This window comes from Lemur catta, chromosome 4, assembly GCF_020740605.2.
Source record: "Lemur catta isolate mLemCat1 chromosome 4, mLemCat1.pri, whole genome shotgun sequence".
Classification (NCBI taxonomy): Eukaryota; Metazoa; Chordata; class Mammalia; order Primates; family Lemuridae; genus Lemur; species Lemur catta.
In genome coordinates, this window is record NC_059131.1 from 106909024 (window position 1) to 106925745 (window position 16722).

The following is a 16722-nucleotide window of genomic DNA, read 5'->3' on the forward strand; positions in this document are numbered from 1 at the left end:
ATTTAAAGAACATAGAATTCCTACCAGATAACCTGGAACATAGTAGACATTGAATAAATATTTGTTGAATGGATACAGAGTCAAAAGAGAAACAACAATTGGAAAACATTTGGAAAAAATACTGATAAAGGAGTAACATAATATATGAAGGACTCATACATCTCAATAAGGAAGATGTTAATGCCTGCAATACATGTATAGGTGTACGGTTTGAACTGATGGTTCACATACAAAAAAAATAAAATGTCTGATATTTGAAAATCTTCAATTTCATTAGTAATCAAAAAATACAAATTAAAGCAAGATTTCCTTTTTTGACTACTACATTAAGGAAATATATTCAAATAGGATTATTTCATATTGGTACCATTAGCACTGCTGGTAGAAATGTATTAATAAATTGGCAAGTACCTTTTGGAAATCAATTTGGCAATATTTCAAGTTCCATAAAAATATGTATGTCCATTGACCCAATTTCACTATTAGGAACTTATCCTGATGAAATAATTTAAAATAGAGAGTAATATTATAAATATATTAATTACATTTATATGATTAGAGAAAATATGGAAATAACCTACCTATACAATGGTGGGGAAGGATAAATATGTTACATTTTATCTTAGGATCTAAAAAACTTGATGAGACCAGGCATGGTGGTACACACCTATAATCCTAGCACTTTGGGAGGCTGACACAAGAGGATGGCTTGAGGCTAGGAGTTCGAGACCATTCTGGGCAATAGCAAGACCCCATCTCTACAAAAAATAAAAATTAGCTGGGCATGGTGGCACATGCCTGTAGTCCCAGCTACTAGGGAAGCTGAGGCAAGAGGATTATCTGAGTCCAGGAGTTTGAGGTTATAGTGAGCTATGATAATGCCACTGCACTTTAGCCCAGGCAACATAGCAAGACCCTGTCTCCAAAAAAATAAATTAATAAAAAACTTGATGATAAATACTCATAGTTTTGGGAATATCTTCCAGAATGCTTTTAGGAATATATAAAGCATATATATTTACAAACACTTTCTTCTTCTAAAGCAAGAATTGATGTTGGTTATTCCTGGGGAGAGTGAAAGACTACCTTAAGAATTTTTGCCCATTTGTATGATTTGAATTTTTTCATATCCATACATTATTTTTATAATTAAAAAATCATGGCCGGGCACGGTGGCTCACGCCTGTAATCCTAGCACTCTGGGAGGCCGAGGCAGGTGGATCGCTCGAGGTCAGGAGTTCGAGACCAGCCTGAGCAAGAGCAAGACCCCGTCTCTACTAAAAAAAAAATAGAAAGAAATTATCTGGCCAACTAAAAATATATATAGAAAAAATTAGCCAGGCATGGTGGTGCATGCCTGTAGTCCCAGCTACTTGAGAGGCTGAGGCAGGAGGATCACTTAAGCCCAGGAGTTTGAGGTTGCTGTGAGCGAGGCTGACACCACGGCACTCTAGCCCAGGCAACAGAGTGAGACTCTGTTTCAAAAAAACAAACAAACAAAAAATCATTATTTAATTTTTTTTTTCACTTTAAAAAAATTGTGGTTGTGTTTGTCTGCCCAGGCTGCCATAAATGAATACCACAGACCAGGTGGCTTAATAACATATGTTTCTTTTTTTTTTTTGAGGAAGCAATTTTTTTTATCAGAATCCAGGATACACCAAGAAAAACACCCAAAACCACTGGAGATAGAAGACCAGACACAACTCCTCCCCCACCACCTCCCTGCCCTAGAGTGGGGACAAAGTGGGAGTGAGACAGCTGGGGGAGACGTTGAGCCTCAGTCTAGCCCTTCAGGCTTCAGGCCTGCAGGGAGGAGGGTAACAGGGAGGCAGGGCCCAGCCCCCAAGTGGGGGAACAGAACAGCTGAGGGAAGTCTCCCTCCAGACTCTACTTCCTCATCAGCACTCCTGCCCAGGGCAGGGAGCCCACAGCAGCAAGGGGGCCCCAGGGCCATAGCCAAATTCATGATTAAGAAGCAGTTGGAGTGGAGGCAGGATAGACACACGATTATCTGGGCAGAATCAATTGGGGTGGAGGCCTGGGAGGGCCCCATGGGCCAAACCCTGGGGTCACAGGAGGGGGCCTAAGCAGAACTCATGAGTGAGATCCCGAGTGAGTGGGTCAGTGGCTGGGCCCCTTTCTCCAGCTGCCTATAGCTCCTCCAATACTGCTGCCAGGGGCCCCTGCCACCAGGAAAATGGGATAAGAAAGCAGCCCACCCCTGCTGCAGACAGGGCCAGGTGGCTGAGGCCAGGAAAGAAGGCCTGGCCAGGTCTTGCCGTCTGCCCCAGAGGCCTGTGGGAAGAAGACGAGGTCAGGAAGGGTGGAGACGGGTTCAACCGGTTCAAGATGGTACCACACTTGCTTGTTGGGTTCCCCATGAGCTGGGGGACTGCACTGGGGGCCAGCAACTCTGGTTAGACAGGACACAGCAGCTTCTTAAGAAATCCTTCACACCTGGCATCACCTGAGGACAGGAGCTGTGCATGACACCCGGATGTGTCTTGAACTGGACCCTGGCAGGTGTGACAACAGACCAGAGCTTCTTGGCTGTCAGGGCCCCAAACCGTACAGGCATCATGGGCCCAGTTCCCACGGCACTGATGGATGGCCAGGTCCTTGGCACTGCCATTGGCTGCCTGGAGGAAGGCCCAGTGCAGAGGCAGCCAACAGCTCAATGCCACAATGCCAGCCAGAGGGTGGGGGCAGGTAAGGGCTGTGTAGAGAGACAACGCTCCATCCTGTGAAAAGCCTCCCAGGACAATCTGATTGGCAGGGATCCCATTCTTCATCTCGTGCTCAATCAAGGCCTTCATGTTCTCTGCTGCCTTCTTGATGCCAGCCTCATCCTCTGGACTCAGCCCCATCAGTTCAAACCGGGAGGGCATCACTATCTTCATGTTGAGTGTCATAAGGATCCTAGGCGCATGGGGACAGATGTACTTGACGTGAGGGAGCTGGATGGTGGAAAGGGCATCAGCCCAGCTGTGCCCTGTGTTTCCAAGCCCATGTATTAATAAAAATAAAACCATAGCCGATTCCCACTCAGCTCCAGACACAGTGGCAGCACCAGTGAGCAGGGGCACAGGCATGGTGTCCCCCCGACAGGGCTCCACGGTGGGGGGGCCTCCACTCCCTGGGGTGCTAGGGACTGCTGGGGCGATTCTCCTCTTTCTCCCACACAGACACACACTCTTCCCCCTCGGCTGCCCCCACCCATATATTTATTTTCTTACACTTCTGGAGACTGGAAATCCAAGATAAACATGCCTGCAGGGTTGGTAGTTTTTTGTCTTTTTTTTTTTTTTTTTGACAGAGGCTTGCTCTGTTGCCTGGGCTAGAGTGCTATAGTGTCAGCCTAGCTCACAGCAACCTCAAACTCTTGGGCTCACACGATCCTCCTGCCTCAGCCTCCCAAGTAGCTGAGACTACAGACACACGTCACCATGGCTAATTTTTTTCCTATTTTTGGTAGAGACGGGGTCTTGCTCTTATTCAGGCTGGTCTTGAACTCCTGGGCTCAAGCAGTCCTCTCACCTTAGCCTCCCAGAGTGCTAGGATTACAGGCGTGAGCCACCATACCCAGCCTCTGGCCTGCCTTTTCTGTGTCCTCACATGGATTTTTCTCTATGCACACATACTCTTGGTGTCTTTCCCTCTTCACCTCCTCTCATAGGACACCAGTCAGGCCGGGTATGGTGGCTCACGCCTGTAATCCTAGCACTCTGGGAGGCCGAGACGGGTGGATCGTTTGAGCTCAGGAGTTCGAGACCAGCCTGAGCAAGAGCGAGACCCCGTCTCTACTAAAAATAGAAAGAAATTATATGTTCAAATAAATAAATAAATAAATAAATAAATATATATATATATATATATATATATATATATATATATATATATATATATATATATATATATAAGCCAGGCATGGTGGCGCATGCCTATAGTCCCAGCTACTTGGGAGGCCGAGGCAGGAGGATCGCTTGAGCCCAGGAGTTTGAGGTTGCTGTGAGCTAGGCTGACACCATGGCACTCTAGCCCAGGCAACAGAGTGAGACTCTGTTTCAAAAAAAAAAAAAAAAAGAATGAAGCTGATAGGACCTTGATATATAGAACTCTCTACATTTCTGAGTGTCGAAAGAAACTCTAAAAGTGCAATTCCAAAAGCCAAGGTGAGAAAGAAATGTATACACTGGGAATCATTAATTTTCCCACTCTTGGAGAGCCTGGTTTTCCACTTAATATGATTTATGCCAAACCTGCAAACAAAGAGGAACATGAAGTGATGAGAGCCTACTTACAACAGCTAAGGCAAGAGACTGGACTGAGACTTTGTGAGAAAGCTTTTGACCTTAAAAATGATAAACCCAGCAAGTGGTGGACTTGCTTTGTGAATAGACAGTTTGTGAACAAGAATCTTTCAGGACCTGGACAGTGAAGGGAGCCCTGGGCAGCATTTTCCAACAAGATGTATACAATCCTTTGCCTTTATTTCATAAAGTTTTATATGGAACAGACTAGAGCATTTCTGTACTTAAAAAGCTCTTGATCAAGAATTTGGGTGGGGGAGGGGAGAGTGGGTTGTCAATGGTGATTGAAATTTTCTGCAGTGTTAAGCTGGTGCTTAATAAGAAAAAGTAATAATAAAAAAAATTTCTAACATTAAAAAATGGCTGAGATACTTTGACGTTCAAAGATGTTCATGTTTTAGCAATTTGTATGAAATATTTAATGAAGATCTCTGTTCTTCATCTCTCATATTTGCTTCAAATACTTTTCCAGTTGTTTTCCTTTTTATTTTATTATAATTTTTAATGTACCAAAATTAAATTTTAAAAATTTAGTCAAAATTCTGTTTTCCTTTTAGGATCTCTTTTTTTAACTTCTTTTTTTTTTTTTGAGACAGAGTCTCACTTTGTTGCCCGGGCTAGAGTGAGTGCCGTGGCGTCAGCCTAGCTCACAGCAACCTCAAACTCCTAGGCTTAAACGATCCTACTGCCTCAGCCTCCCGAGTAGCTGGGACTACAGGCATGCGCCAGCCTCCCGAGTAGCTGGGACTACAGGCATGCGCCACCATGCCCAGCTAATTTTTTTCTATATATATTTTTAGTAGGCCAGATAATTTCTTTCTATTTTTAGTAGAGACGGGGTCTCACTCAGGCTGGTCTCGAACTCCTGACCTCGAGCAATCCACCCTCCTCGGCCTCCCAGAGGGCTAGGATTATAGGCGTGAGCCACCGCGCCCGGCCTCTTTTTTTAACTTCTAAACCTAGAAAGTTTTCTTTAGTTTAGCAGGTAATTGTTAAATACTTGCTGTGTCTTGGGCACAAGGAACATATTTATGAATATGAAAATCATATAGCTTACAAAGGACATAGATTCAAACATACATAAATACTTAGTTCTAATTCCTTTTAATGTCTCAATTATTTATTTTTATATTTAAACTCTTAATTTATTTGAAATGAATTTTGGCCAACAATGCTTTTATGGTTTTATGAAACTTAATGAAGCACTTAAAATTCATAGTATAGCTGTTTTATTATTTGCTGTAAAAGTTTCAGTGTTATCCAGCTGAAAGTAGTTGTACACCTTAATTCAAGAGAAATGGACCTTGAGAAAGTGCGTTCACTTTTATAGTTATCAGGAACAAATCAAGTTATTCTTACATTTTGAGGAGTTTGCTGTTTCATTACAATCTTACTATTTCCTGAAATATAGGGAACATGAGTTGTATCTTCATAATTTAAAACTTTAAAGGGAACCAAACAGGATTATATATATGCATTTTTTTGTTATATAATAATAGACAATATCCTGTTTGCCAATTTTTTTTAGAATTAAGCTAAAATAGTAACAATAATTTTTAAAGCTTTTGTGTAATGGAAATTGAAGAAGAGAGGACCTGGTAAGGGGAAATAGGGAAGACATCAGAAGTTTTATGGAAAAAAATTTGAAAAAGGAAAACATTTACGATGAGGAAAATGAAAGGCAAACTATTTGTCCTTTGACCTTGGAGATCATGTTTAATAAGTAAGTGTGGAGAAGCAGGTATGATAGCTTTAGTATAGTTGCCATCTGCTCTTCAGCATTTCTCCTTTCAGGAGATATTACTTACTTTATCCTCTGGAGCATGTCATACATGCATGTATGTGCGCGCGCGCGCACACACACACACACACACACACACACACACACACAATTTGAGATTATTGAGTTCTGGCATTCATTAAGGTAAATCTCTTTCCCCAATCTCCACCTAACACCCCATGAACATATTTCAGTCTCTTTCTCTAGAGTTTAAAAGACATCACTTCTGTTATTGGGATATTCTTCCTCCTGTTATATTTAAGGTTGTACATCTTGAAGAGATTCTAAGCATTGCAAGAGGATTTTAAGTGCTTCTTTTTCCTATTCCTAGCCATTATATTATGTCTTTATCAGAGTAAGTCCACAGACCTTTAGCTTCAGCCACAATCCAAAATGCCATACTAGCACAGGTTTTAAAGTTAAAAAAAAAGGGAGGGGGGACGGGCGCGGTGGCTCACGCCTGTAATCCTACCTAGCACTCTGGGAGGCCGAGGTGGGTGGAACATTTGAGCTCAGGAGTTCGAGACCAGCCTGAGCAAGAGCGAGAGCCTGTCTCTACTAAAAATAGAAAGAAATTAGCTGAACAACTAAAAATATATAGAAAAAATTAGCTGGGCATGGTGGCGCATGCCTGTAGTCCCAGCTACTCAGGAGGCTGAGGCAGGAGGATTGCTTGAGGCCAGGAGTTTGGGGTTGCTGTGAGCTAGGCTGACGCCACAGCAACAAAGTGAGACTCTGTCTTAAACTTAAAAAAGGGAAATAGGGAGGGATTGAGAAATGCAGAAGTTCCACTGAGCGCCTTCTTTGGACTGCCTATTTGTTTTTCCCTTAATAGTGGAAACCAGCTGTATAGTTTTTAAAATTCTAAGATGCAACCGTTTAAAAAATCATTTAACAATGATAAATAAAGGTAGATACACAGACAGTATGAAAGTCCCAAAATGGATCCCAAATGCAATTGTTAAAAAGAATCTAAATACCAAATTAATGGGAGATTAAAGTAGATGAAGAGATATTCCTTTCCTGAGATGGGCTATAACCTAGGATCAGCTCTAAATAGAGATCCTTAGGCTCTGAAAAGGAAGCTTTGCATCTTGAAGAGAAAAGTTAATGGGAAAGTAAGATAAAATACAAGGGATGCTCTAGAAGGTTTCAATGTACTCTCTGGATAGGATTGTGGATCATCAACAGCCCAGGCATTCAATTAAATGGCACAATATATAGAAAAATGAACTAGATTATTAAAAACACAATCAATTCTGAACCATTTGTAAGGTTTGTTTTATAAACATATTTGCAAATCTCTACCACAAATCAGGTACTTATGCTTCTAATTATATGAAACAATGTGAAAGGAGTCCATCATTGTCTACGTTAGGGATGTTTCATTTTAAGTGAAATAGAATCCTGTTTTTGAGCCCACAGCTAAGAATACTGTGGGGCGGGGGGTGCTAAGGGCCTCCCCAAACCACACCCATTTTATGTTTAAAAAACATTCATTTTTGGAGTCTGTCCCTTTCCCACTGAGCCTAGTGAGAGGTGCCAGTTAAGAAAATCATCACTACCACCATCATCATCCCCTTTCATTAAGGGGAGGATAGGAACAGATGGAAGTTGCCTTTGGGGGGAAGTGCAGTGTTCTGAAGAGAGGCTATTCTCTCTCCTTCCTTTTTGAAGGAGGGTAGGGAATTTTCTCCTTCCCCAAGACCAGGGAAGGCATTCACCAAAAGAATCACTCATAAACTAGTGGTGCTTGAGCCCTCTCAATTATTACCCCCTCCAATAAGTTGGAAATTGACAGTTGTCTCTGGTCTAAATTTGCCAAGCCATTGATATGATGTTGCTAAGGAACAAAAAAGGAGCATGAGAGGGTGGGTAAGGCTGAGAGAAGGGTGATATATAAGTAGTCTACATTTCCACAGTTTGGAATGATAGGAAGTTTCCCAAGAATCAAGAATATACTACATGATACCGCAGGGCCCTAGACAACCACCCCATCACCACACATGCACATGTACACACACACACACAAATGTGCACATACCCATGTACATGCAATGTATACCCACACCAGCTATATATGATCTCCAGTTCAAACAGTCAACAGAGATTTCTGGAGTTTCTAAACCCTAATTCCAAACTATGGAGAGAGAGAAGTCAATTGGCCCAGGTTAGTCCACTCCTGGCCCAACTGGCTGGGAGCTCAAGGGGAATACCATGTGTGAGCAAACCCTTAGAGAAGGAGGAACATGGAAGCTCACGTAAAGCAGTAGAATGAAAGGAAACGAGATACATCATAGCATAGTTATCTCCAACCAATATTTTGATGATAAGATCAAAATTGTGAACCAGACCCACTGTAGAAAGAAGAAATGCTCTATTTCCTACCCTAATCTTCCAATTTGAGGCTTGTTATAAAGCCTAGGATTCAATAGCCTAGAAACCTCTACTTCAAATAGTAAAAACCTCAAAGACAAGAAGAGTAAGTGCTCACTTGTAATTACTATAGTTTTACTCAATCATTATATATCTAACTTTCAGGCAAAATGTTTTTTGGATCATGAAGAAGATTCATAGCATACAAATAGTAATCATCAGCAACAAAAACACCTATAGAGCACTTATAGAAGGTCAAATCCTTCTGCTACTGTAATCCTGGTTCAGTTCAATTAAACTGAGTACCTCCTATGAGAAAGTCATTGTGTGGAGTGCTGGTGCTGGGACAACTGAGAATCCATATTAAAAATCGTGAGTATGCAATTTGAATTTTTACATGGTCTACACCCATGGAACTATCACCCAGATAAAGATATAAAACATTTCCAGAAGACTCTTTCATTCCCCTTTCTATTCAATACCTGCAGGAATGCCTTTAAAAAAGAAACTATAGCTGAATGAATCTCTGGGGAATGTAAAAAGGAAGAAAACCAGAATATAGATAATCAGTGAGATTAAGAAGTGGCTTGAGGCTTAACAGTAGGACCACTTATTTGCATAACAACATCAAAATGAATGTTTTAATAGAAAAATTGCTACTGTGAAGTTTATTATAAGTGGTTTAAAATATTGAAAGGATCAGTTAAGCTGGGCATGGTGGCACACACTTGTAGTCCCAGCTACTCAGCAGGCTAAGGCAGATGGATCGCTTGAGCCCAGGAGTTTGAATACACTCTGGGAAAAATGGTGGTATTTCATCTCTAAAAAAACAAATGGGAGGCTAAGGTGAGAGAGGATTGCAAGGCCAGGAGTTAAAGGTTGCAGTGCACTGTGATCCCACCTGTGAATAGTTACTGCATTCTAGCCTGGGCAACATAGTGAAACCCCAACTCTAAAAGGAAATTAAACATACAATTAATTAAATTAAAAAATTTTTTAATTTTAAAAAGGGTCAGCTGACCAGACTCGGTGGCTCATACCTATAATCCTAACACTGTGGGAGGTTGAGGTGGGAGGATTGCCTGAGGCCAAGAGCTTGAAAATTTGTGAAGCATTCCACAAAAAAATTTTTTTATTTTTTATTTAATTTTTTAATTTTTTAATTTTTTTTCACTCAGGGGCTCGGCCCGCCCCCCCACACCGCCCCTCCTCTCAGGGCGAGGGAGGGCGGTGCAGAGGACGGGGACCCCCGAGCCACCTTCCCCGTAACTTTTTTAAATAAAATAAAATAAAAACCTCAGACCTGAGAAGTTAAAGTTAATTATTATTTTCTTAAGATTTAATTCATCTGTAAAGGGAAAAAATGATTATACATGGTGGAAAGATAATACAGTCTTTAATTTGGGGGACGTATAGCCAGATCTCTAATTTCTACTTCTTTTATTCAGACTAAGTCTTTTCTTTTTTTTTCAGGGCCAGGGTCTTGCTATATCACCCAGGCTAGTCTCAAACTCTTGGCCTTAAGGGGTCCACCCACCACCTCAGCCTCCCTAGTAGCTGGGATGCCCATCTCAGACTAAATCTTACTATTCAGACTTTTACTCCACATTAAAAATCTGTGGATCACTGGAAAGGTTTATGGACCATAACGAACTCAGTGGCAATGAGCACTCCAAACACCCAGATTATGGTCTCTGAAAACCATTTTCCACTGAAAGAAACCAGGACTCCTTGTAAGTTTGGAGCAGGAAATGTGCAAGATGGGCCTGAAACAATTTATTATACCACGAAGTTATCAAAGCTATCAAATCATGTCAAAAGAACTTAAGATCCAACTTAAAGGGGCTCCCACTGACCAAAGATTTGTCAACTTGAGAATCAAAAAGGAAAATAAAATTTGGATTGCAACATATCTTATATGTTAAAACATGTATGCTCCTAATAATACTAAAAACAAAATTTAAAAACTTTTTTATTTGCCTTTAGAAGATGCTATGGAACCAACCCATTCTGAAATTATTAAATAAATCTAAAGAATCAAGCATTTATCCTGATTTTCTGCATGAACTACACCTCAGAATAAATAATCGGTGAAGGAAATTTTCTCTTTATAGGAAAATTCCAGCTAAAAGATAAAGAAGAAATGACAGAGTTAGAATATCACTATTTTGCAACACCTAATGAAATAATGGATCTATGCAATGGTTATCAATGACTGCTAGCACCCTTAGGTGAAAAGCTGGTGGGGAACTTTATAATGGAGAGATCAAGCTGACAACATGATTAATTAAGCTGAGCCCACTGATTAATCTTAACATCACAAAAAGAAACATGTAAGATGTAATGAGAGGCCGGGTGTGATGGCTCACCCCTGTAATCCTAGCACTCTGGGAGGCCGAGGCAAGAGGATCACTTGAGATCAATACCAGCCTGAGCAAGAGTGAGACCCCGTCTCTATTAAAAATAGAAAAAATTAGCTGGGCAACTAAAAATAGCAACAAAAATTAGCCGGCTATGTGGTTATGTGTTACATTGTTGAAACTGTTTTGTTACACTATTTATTTTTGTATATTATTTGAAATATTCATACTAAAAAAGTTAAAAAAAATCTTTGGGCACAAAAATATTTTGTAAAAAAAATATCAGTTGAACCAATCACAATTGGATTCCTATTAGAAAAAACTGTCAAAAATTCCTATAAGACAATCAGGAAAATGTGAGTACTAACCGGATATTTGATGAAATTAGGAATTTCTGTTAATTTTTTCTGTATGGTAATGATATTGTGGATATGTTAAAAATAGAGTCATTTTCTTTTAGAGTTTTATGATATTAATAAAATATTACAGATAAAATATGATGTCTGCTTCAAAATAATCAGGGTGAAGAAAACAAGTGGTGTACAGATGAAAAAAGATTGACCATTATCAATACAGACTGACCATGTATTGAAAATTTTTGAAACTGGGGTCATTATTATTTGCTATGTTTTTTGTGTATATTTGTAAATTTCCATATAATTTTCCATAATAAAATTTGATCCATAACATATTTCTTCAAAAACATGTTTATTGTTGGATATTTTTCATATAAATGTATGGTATTTTAAAATTTATTTTTGGCCAGATGCAGGGGCTTATGCCTATAATCCCAGCACTTTGGGAGGCCAAGGCAGGAGGATCACTTCAGCCCAGGAGTTTGAGGTTGCAATAAGCTATGAAGCCACTGCACTCTAGCCCAGGCAACAGAGTGAGACCGTGTCTCAAACAAACAAACAACCAGCTTTAGCCTGGTGTGGTGGCACACACTTGTACTGTCAGCTGCTCTGGAGGCTGAGGCAAGAGGATTGCTTGGGCACAGAAGTTCTAGACCAGCCTGGGCAACACAGTAAGACCCACTCTCAAAAAACCCAGCTTTATTGAGATATAATTCACATATCATAACACTCACCCACTGTCATCTTGTTTTAATACTAGAAAGGACAGTACAGGGCACCAAGCACTGTTACAGCTCACAGGAGTTGTCCCTGATTTGCTGGCTCACTTTAGAGGCATGAGGCAACAGCTGGGTCCATAGCAACTCTGTCCACATACAACTCTGCTGGAACTCCTTTAACTCTGACTCCTGGACCAGGTGTATGGTTAGCTTCATCATAATGAAGGACGCAGGTTACCTGAATCAATGAAGTTAGAGGATTGGTGGTGGTGAGGGACTGAGGCAGGACCCAGCTTGTCCTCCTGGACTCTAGTTTGTCCTTGCTCTCCCCCACTTCACGTCCATCTTTCCTTCCCAACTGCCTGCCACACTGACATCAGGCCTCGCACCAGCCACAAAAGCTACGTAACTGTACATAAACCAGCTCTAATAACTGTATAAGTTCAAATGCCTACAATAGATCATATGTATTCTAAACACTGGTACTATTTCTTTGGTCAAACCCTGACTATCCATCATTACACACTTTATAATCCTTTAGAACCCTTCCTATCAATAACATATCCAAGGATATTATTAATGGAGAGTCAATGCAACATTTACTCCCAACTCAAAAATGTCTGTCTGGAGGATATTTGATATTTCATACAATCATCTCTTTGTGAGCTCTTGTTTCTGCTTAAGATTATCACTTATATCTTCCCCCATGTTCAGCTTTGGTATATCAGATGAACATCAAGATTGGATAAAATGACCTGAGGGTAAAGAAGAAACTTTTAGGTCTATTGAATACAGGAACACAATGTATAATAGCTAGGCTTGCTAATGACTGCCCTAGGATAACAGAATTAACTTAAGGAATATGAGATGCTACCATAAAGAGAATAAAAATTAAAATATTGTTAAAATTTAGGCCAGGAACTGTACTTTCAGCTACTCACAAGGTTGAGGCAGGAGGATTGCTTGAGGCCAGGAGTTCAAGGTTGCAGTGGGCTATGATCACACCTGTGAATAGCCACTGTACTGCAGCCTGGGCAACACAGTGAAACCCTGTCTCTAAACAAACAAGCAAACAAACAACAACAAAAATTAAGGATGTATGATTTTAAAAATGTATATTGTGGAGGAATCTCCCTTACCTGAATGTATAATTGATATAGACATAATTTTAAAATGGAAATTTATTCCTTTACCAGGTAAATTTAAAAAGGAATAACATATTCATCCATTCTTTGACCATTACTAGGTTCAAATGCAAAAACAGAGGCTTTAGAGTTACCCAAGTCAGGCCTTGCCTGCTGCTGCTGCTGAATTGGGCCCCTCATTTCAACCAGCTGTTCAAGGATGTCAGCAATTGGCCTGGTTCACTGATAACAGTTTGAGAAAAGGAAAGAACTTGTGTCTGAAGAATTCAATTCCTTTCAATTATCAGGCCCAGAGATACATTAAAATGAGACCACAAGGCGCCCGGCTAGCTCAGTCGGTAGATCATGACACTCTTAAAATGAGACCACAATCATGTCCTACTCCCCACTTTGAGCTATGTATTCATCTATTGAAACTGCTTGCTATTGCCACAGCAGGTAAAAATTAACCTAATAATGCCACACTGGACATTATAACCCACACCCTGTAGGTTATCAATGCATAGCCAATCACTAATCAATATTATTCTGTAAATCAATGAGAATTCAACATTGCAAACAACTTTCTATCAGCCCACTCCCTGTTCCCCTTTTTTGCCTTAAAAATCCACTTGTAACTGCTGCTAATTGGAGTGTATATTTGGGGCAACGTGAATCTATGCTCCCAGGTTGCAATCCTCAAGCTCAGCCCAAATAAACTCTCTACTTATATGAGTTCTGCCTCAGCTTCTTCCTTTTAGGTTGACATGTCTGGCGTAAGTTGGCAGGATTCAGAGACTTCCCACCAACCACTCGGTGTTCTCTTTGAAAGTAGCGCTTGGTACCAGCACAAACATTCTATCTTCAGAAGTCCCATTGGGTGTTTATAGTGAGTTCTCCTGAATTCAGACCTTCCATTCTTTGGTTGAAGGTTTAGACTTTATTTGGGCTGTTTTCAAATCCTCTCTTTCCTTTAAGGCTTCAGTCTCTGTCTTTGAACAAGAGATTCAGGTAGGCCGGGTGCGGTGGCTCACACCTGTAATCCTAGCACTCTGGGAGGCCAATGGGTTGCTTGAGGTCAGGAGTTTGAGACCAGCCTAAGCAAGAGTGAGACCCTCGTCTCTACTAAAAATAGAAAAAGTAGCCAGGTGTGGTGGCACATGCCTGTAGTCCCAGCTTCTTGGGAGGCTGAGGCAGGAGGATCGCTTGAACCCAGGAGTTTGAGGCTACAGTGAGCTAGGCTGATGCCACTGCACTCTACCCAGGGCAACAGAGTGAGACTTTGTCTCAAAAAAAAAAAAAGAAAGAAAGAAAAAGAAATTGAACTCCCCTCTTCACTTCCCCCCTTTCAAAAACAAAATATAAAAAAGAGATTCAGATAAAGAGTTCTGTAGAGAACTGGCTTTTTTCTGGCTCTGTCTCAGGATGGGGGTTCAGGTCAAGGTTTTTCTGCCTTGTCTCAAAGTGGTGGTTTGGGTCAAATGATTGGCAACTGGACGCCAGTGGTCTTGTTTCATATAGCAAGCTTTTAAAAATTGCAGCTGCTTTGCTATTCTGAAATTTGAGCTTGACTCTTCATTAACCCTTATTAGTCAAACACCAGCTAGTTGTATGTATTATGCTTACTGGGTGCCCTGGTATAGATATCTGGGAAAATGGATCCAACTAACCCAGGAGGTCATAAATAACAATAACAAAAAAAGGGGGGGGACTTTTGAAATACCTAAAATAATTTATTGGCGGGCACAATTGGAGAAAGCTGGTTTCAGAATCAAATTAAATAGGAGCCTTACTTCCAATGGCACGTAAAAAGCTTCTAAAAGAAATTCTGAGCAAATTGCTTCCATTCAGTAGGTAAACAAAAAATATCCATTGTCAGGTGTGAGGGCTCATGTCTGTAATGCCAGCACTTTCAGAGGCCCAGGAGGTAGGATTGCTTGAGGCCAGGAATTTGAGACCAACCTGGGCAACAGAGTGAGACCCTGTCACTACAAAGGAAACAAAATTTTTTTTAAAGATACTCATCACCACAACCTGAGGAAATTCCCCAGGTCTTTGACTCCCCTCCCGCACAAAACTCCTACTGCGGCAGTCCTGGAGTTGCTATGTACCCCTCTGGTTCTGGGAGCTGCCCAATTCTTAAACCTTTCTCTGCACAATTAAAAAGACCACACAAAGCATAAGATGGTTATCCAAAATACATCTTTGTTGCCAACTGACAACTGTTTTAGGGCAAATAAAACAGACAATTTAAAGATTAATAGTCTAAAAGGGAGAAATGAATGAAAGTAAAACTACTGACATTATAAAAAATGCAGATCCAACAGATTTTTCTAAACCAGGACTAATGACTGACACCAATGTTGAAATGCTAACATCCAGGGGATTCACACTGATCTCAGTGCATTCCAGTTGCGATCAGATCTGAAACAAGCTAAAATCCTTTAAATGCTTAAACTGAAACTTCCTGCTTTGGATCCCTTGCAAGCTTTACAAAAAGAAAAAGAAACAAGAAGGCATTCCACCCTGTGGTCTAGTGCCTAGGATTTGGTACTTTCACTGCCTAGGGCCTGGGTTCAATTCCTGGTCAGGAAAGCAGGTCCTTTTTTTTTTTTTTTTCTTTTTTTTGGAGACAGAGTCACACTCTGTTGCCAGTGGCGTCAGCCTAGCTCACACCAACCTCAAACTCCTGGGCTCAAGCGATCCTCTTGCCTCAGCCTCCCAAGTAGCTGGGACTACAGGCATGCGTCACCATGCCCAGCTAACTTTTAATTTCTTTTCACTTTTTAGAAGAGACGAGGTCTCGCTCTTGCTCAGGCTGGTCTTGAACTCCTGACCTCGAGCAATCCTCCCGCCTTGGCCTCCCAGAGTGCTAGGATTACAGGCGTGAGCCACCACGCCCAGCCAGGAAACCAGTTCCTTTTGGTTTGATATTTGTGTGACTTTGGACTTTTTGGGATACGGCTTTGCCACTTGGGAGGGTACTTTTGGTTAAAAAAAAAAATTCAAAAGCCAGAAATATCAGCTGTTTGTCCCAGCTAAACTCTGATATTAAGAGATTTGAAAGGATTTTTTAAAAACAGCTCTATGGTCAGAAGTAAGCTTAATTAAAAGCTGATATATACATATATTTTTTCAAAGGTTCTTTCTGTTTTTTTCCTTTGGATCCTGTTTTTGGGAATTTTTTTTTCCCAGTGAGCTGACATCCTTTTTTAATTGTGTGCTTGGTCTCTCTGCTCCCCTCCTTTCTTAAAAATTGTTCTCCCATTTACTTCTACTCCTCCCTACTCTTTCTTCCTCTTTGCTGTCTTCCGTCCCACATGAAAGAATCTAGAGGAGAAGTATAATGACTCAGCCCCCGTAGGAACACAGAAAAAGGTGCCACTCACACATTTTTGGGTCTTTTGTCTTCCTGTCGAGTCCAAAGACGCATGGACATACTCCTCTCAGGTATAAAAAAACTTTGCTCTCTTCTGTACTGTGTCACCTGATCTCTTTGGCTTTTAGGGGTACCAGAGATTAGTTTGTACTGTGAGAGAGAACGTGACCTTGGTGTGTGTGATGACTAGCGAGTCACTGACAAGAGCTGCAGTTTTGGAGGTGGCTGAGGGCAGTTGTTTAAAGTAAATGGTTAGTACTATTTCTTTGTGTGTTTAGATATGAAAGACATATCTTAAACACTTAAAGAAATGCT

At 40.8% G+C, this 16722-nt stretch overlaps 1 protein-coding gene across 2 annotated transcripts; it reads right to left on the reverse strand.

Annotated features, from left to right (window-relative positions):
• Window positions 1-1601: 1601 nt before the first annotated feature.
• On the reverse strand, window positions 1602-16476 carry LOC123637377 (acyl-protein thioesterase 2-like). 2 transcript variants are annotated; one of them, XM_045550549.1, is made up of 3 exons: window positions 16418-16476; window positions 12013-12142; window positions 1602-2922 (listed from the first exon to the last, which is right to left on the reverse strand). In XM_045550549.1, exons 2-3 carry the CDS (start codon window positions 12021-12023, stop codon window positions 2421-2423), a joined length of 513 nt encoding a protein of 170 aa, XP_045406505.1. In that variant the 5' UTR covers window positions 12024-12142; window positions 16418-16476; the 3' UTR covers window positions 1602-2420. The 2 variants fall into 2 exon arrangements, with proteins under 2 accessions (XP_045406505.1, XP_045406507.1); XM_045550551.1 differs by lacking the exon at window positions 16418-16476 and adding an exon at window positions 12846-12872.
• Window positions 16477-16722: the final 246 nt, after the last annotated feature.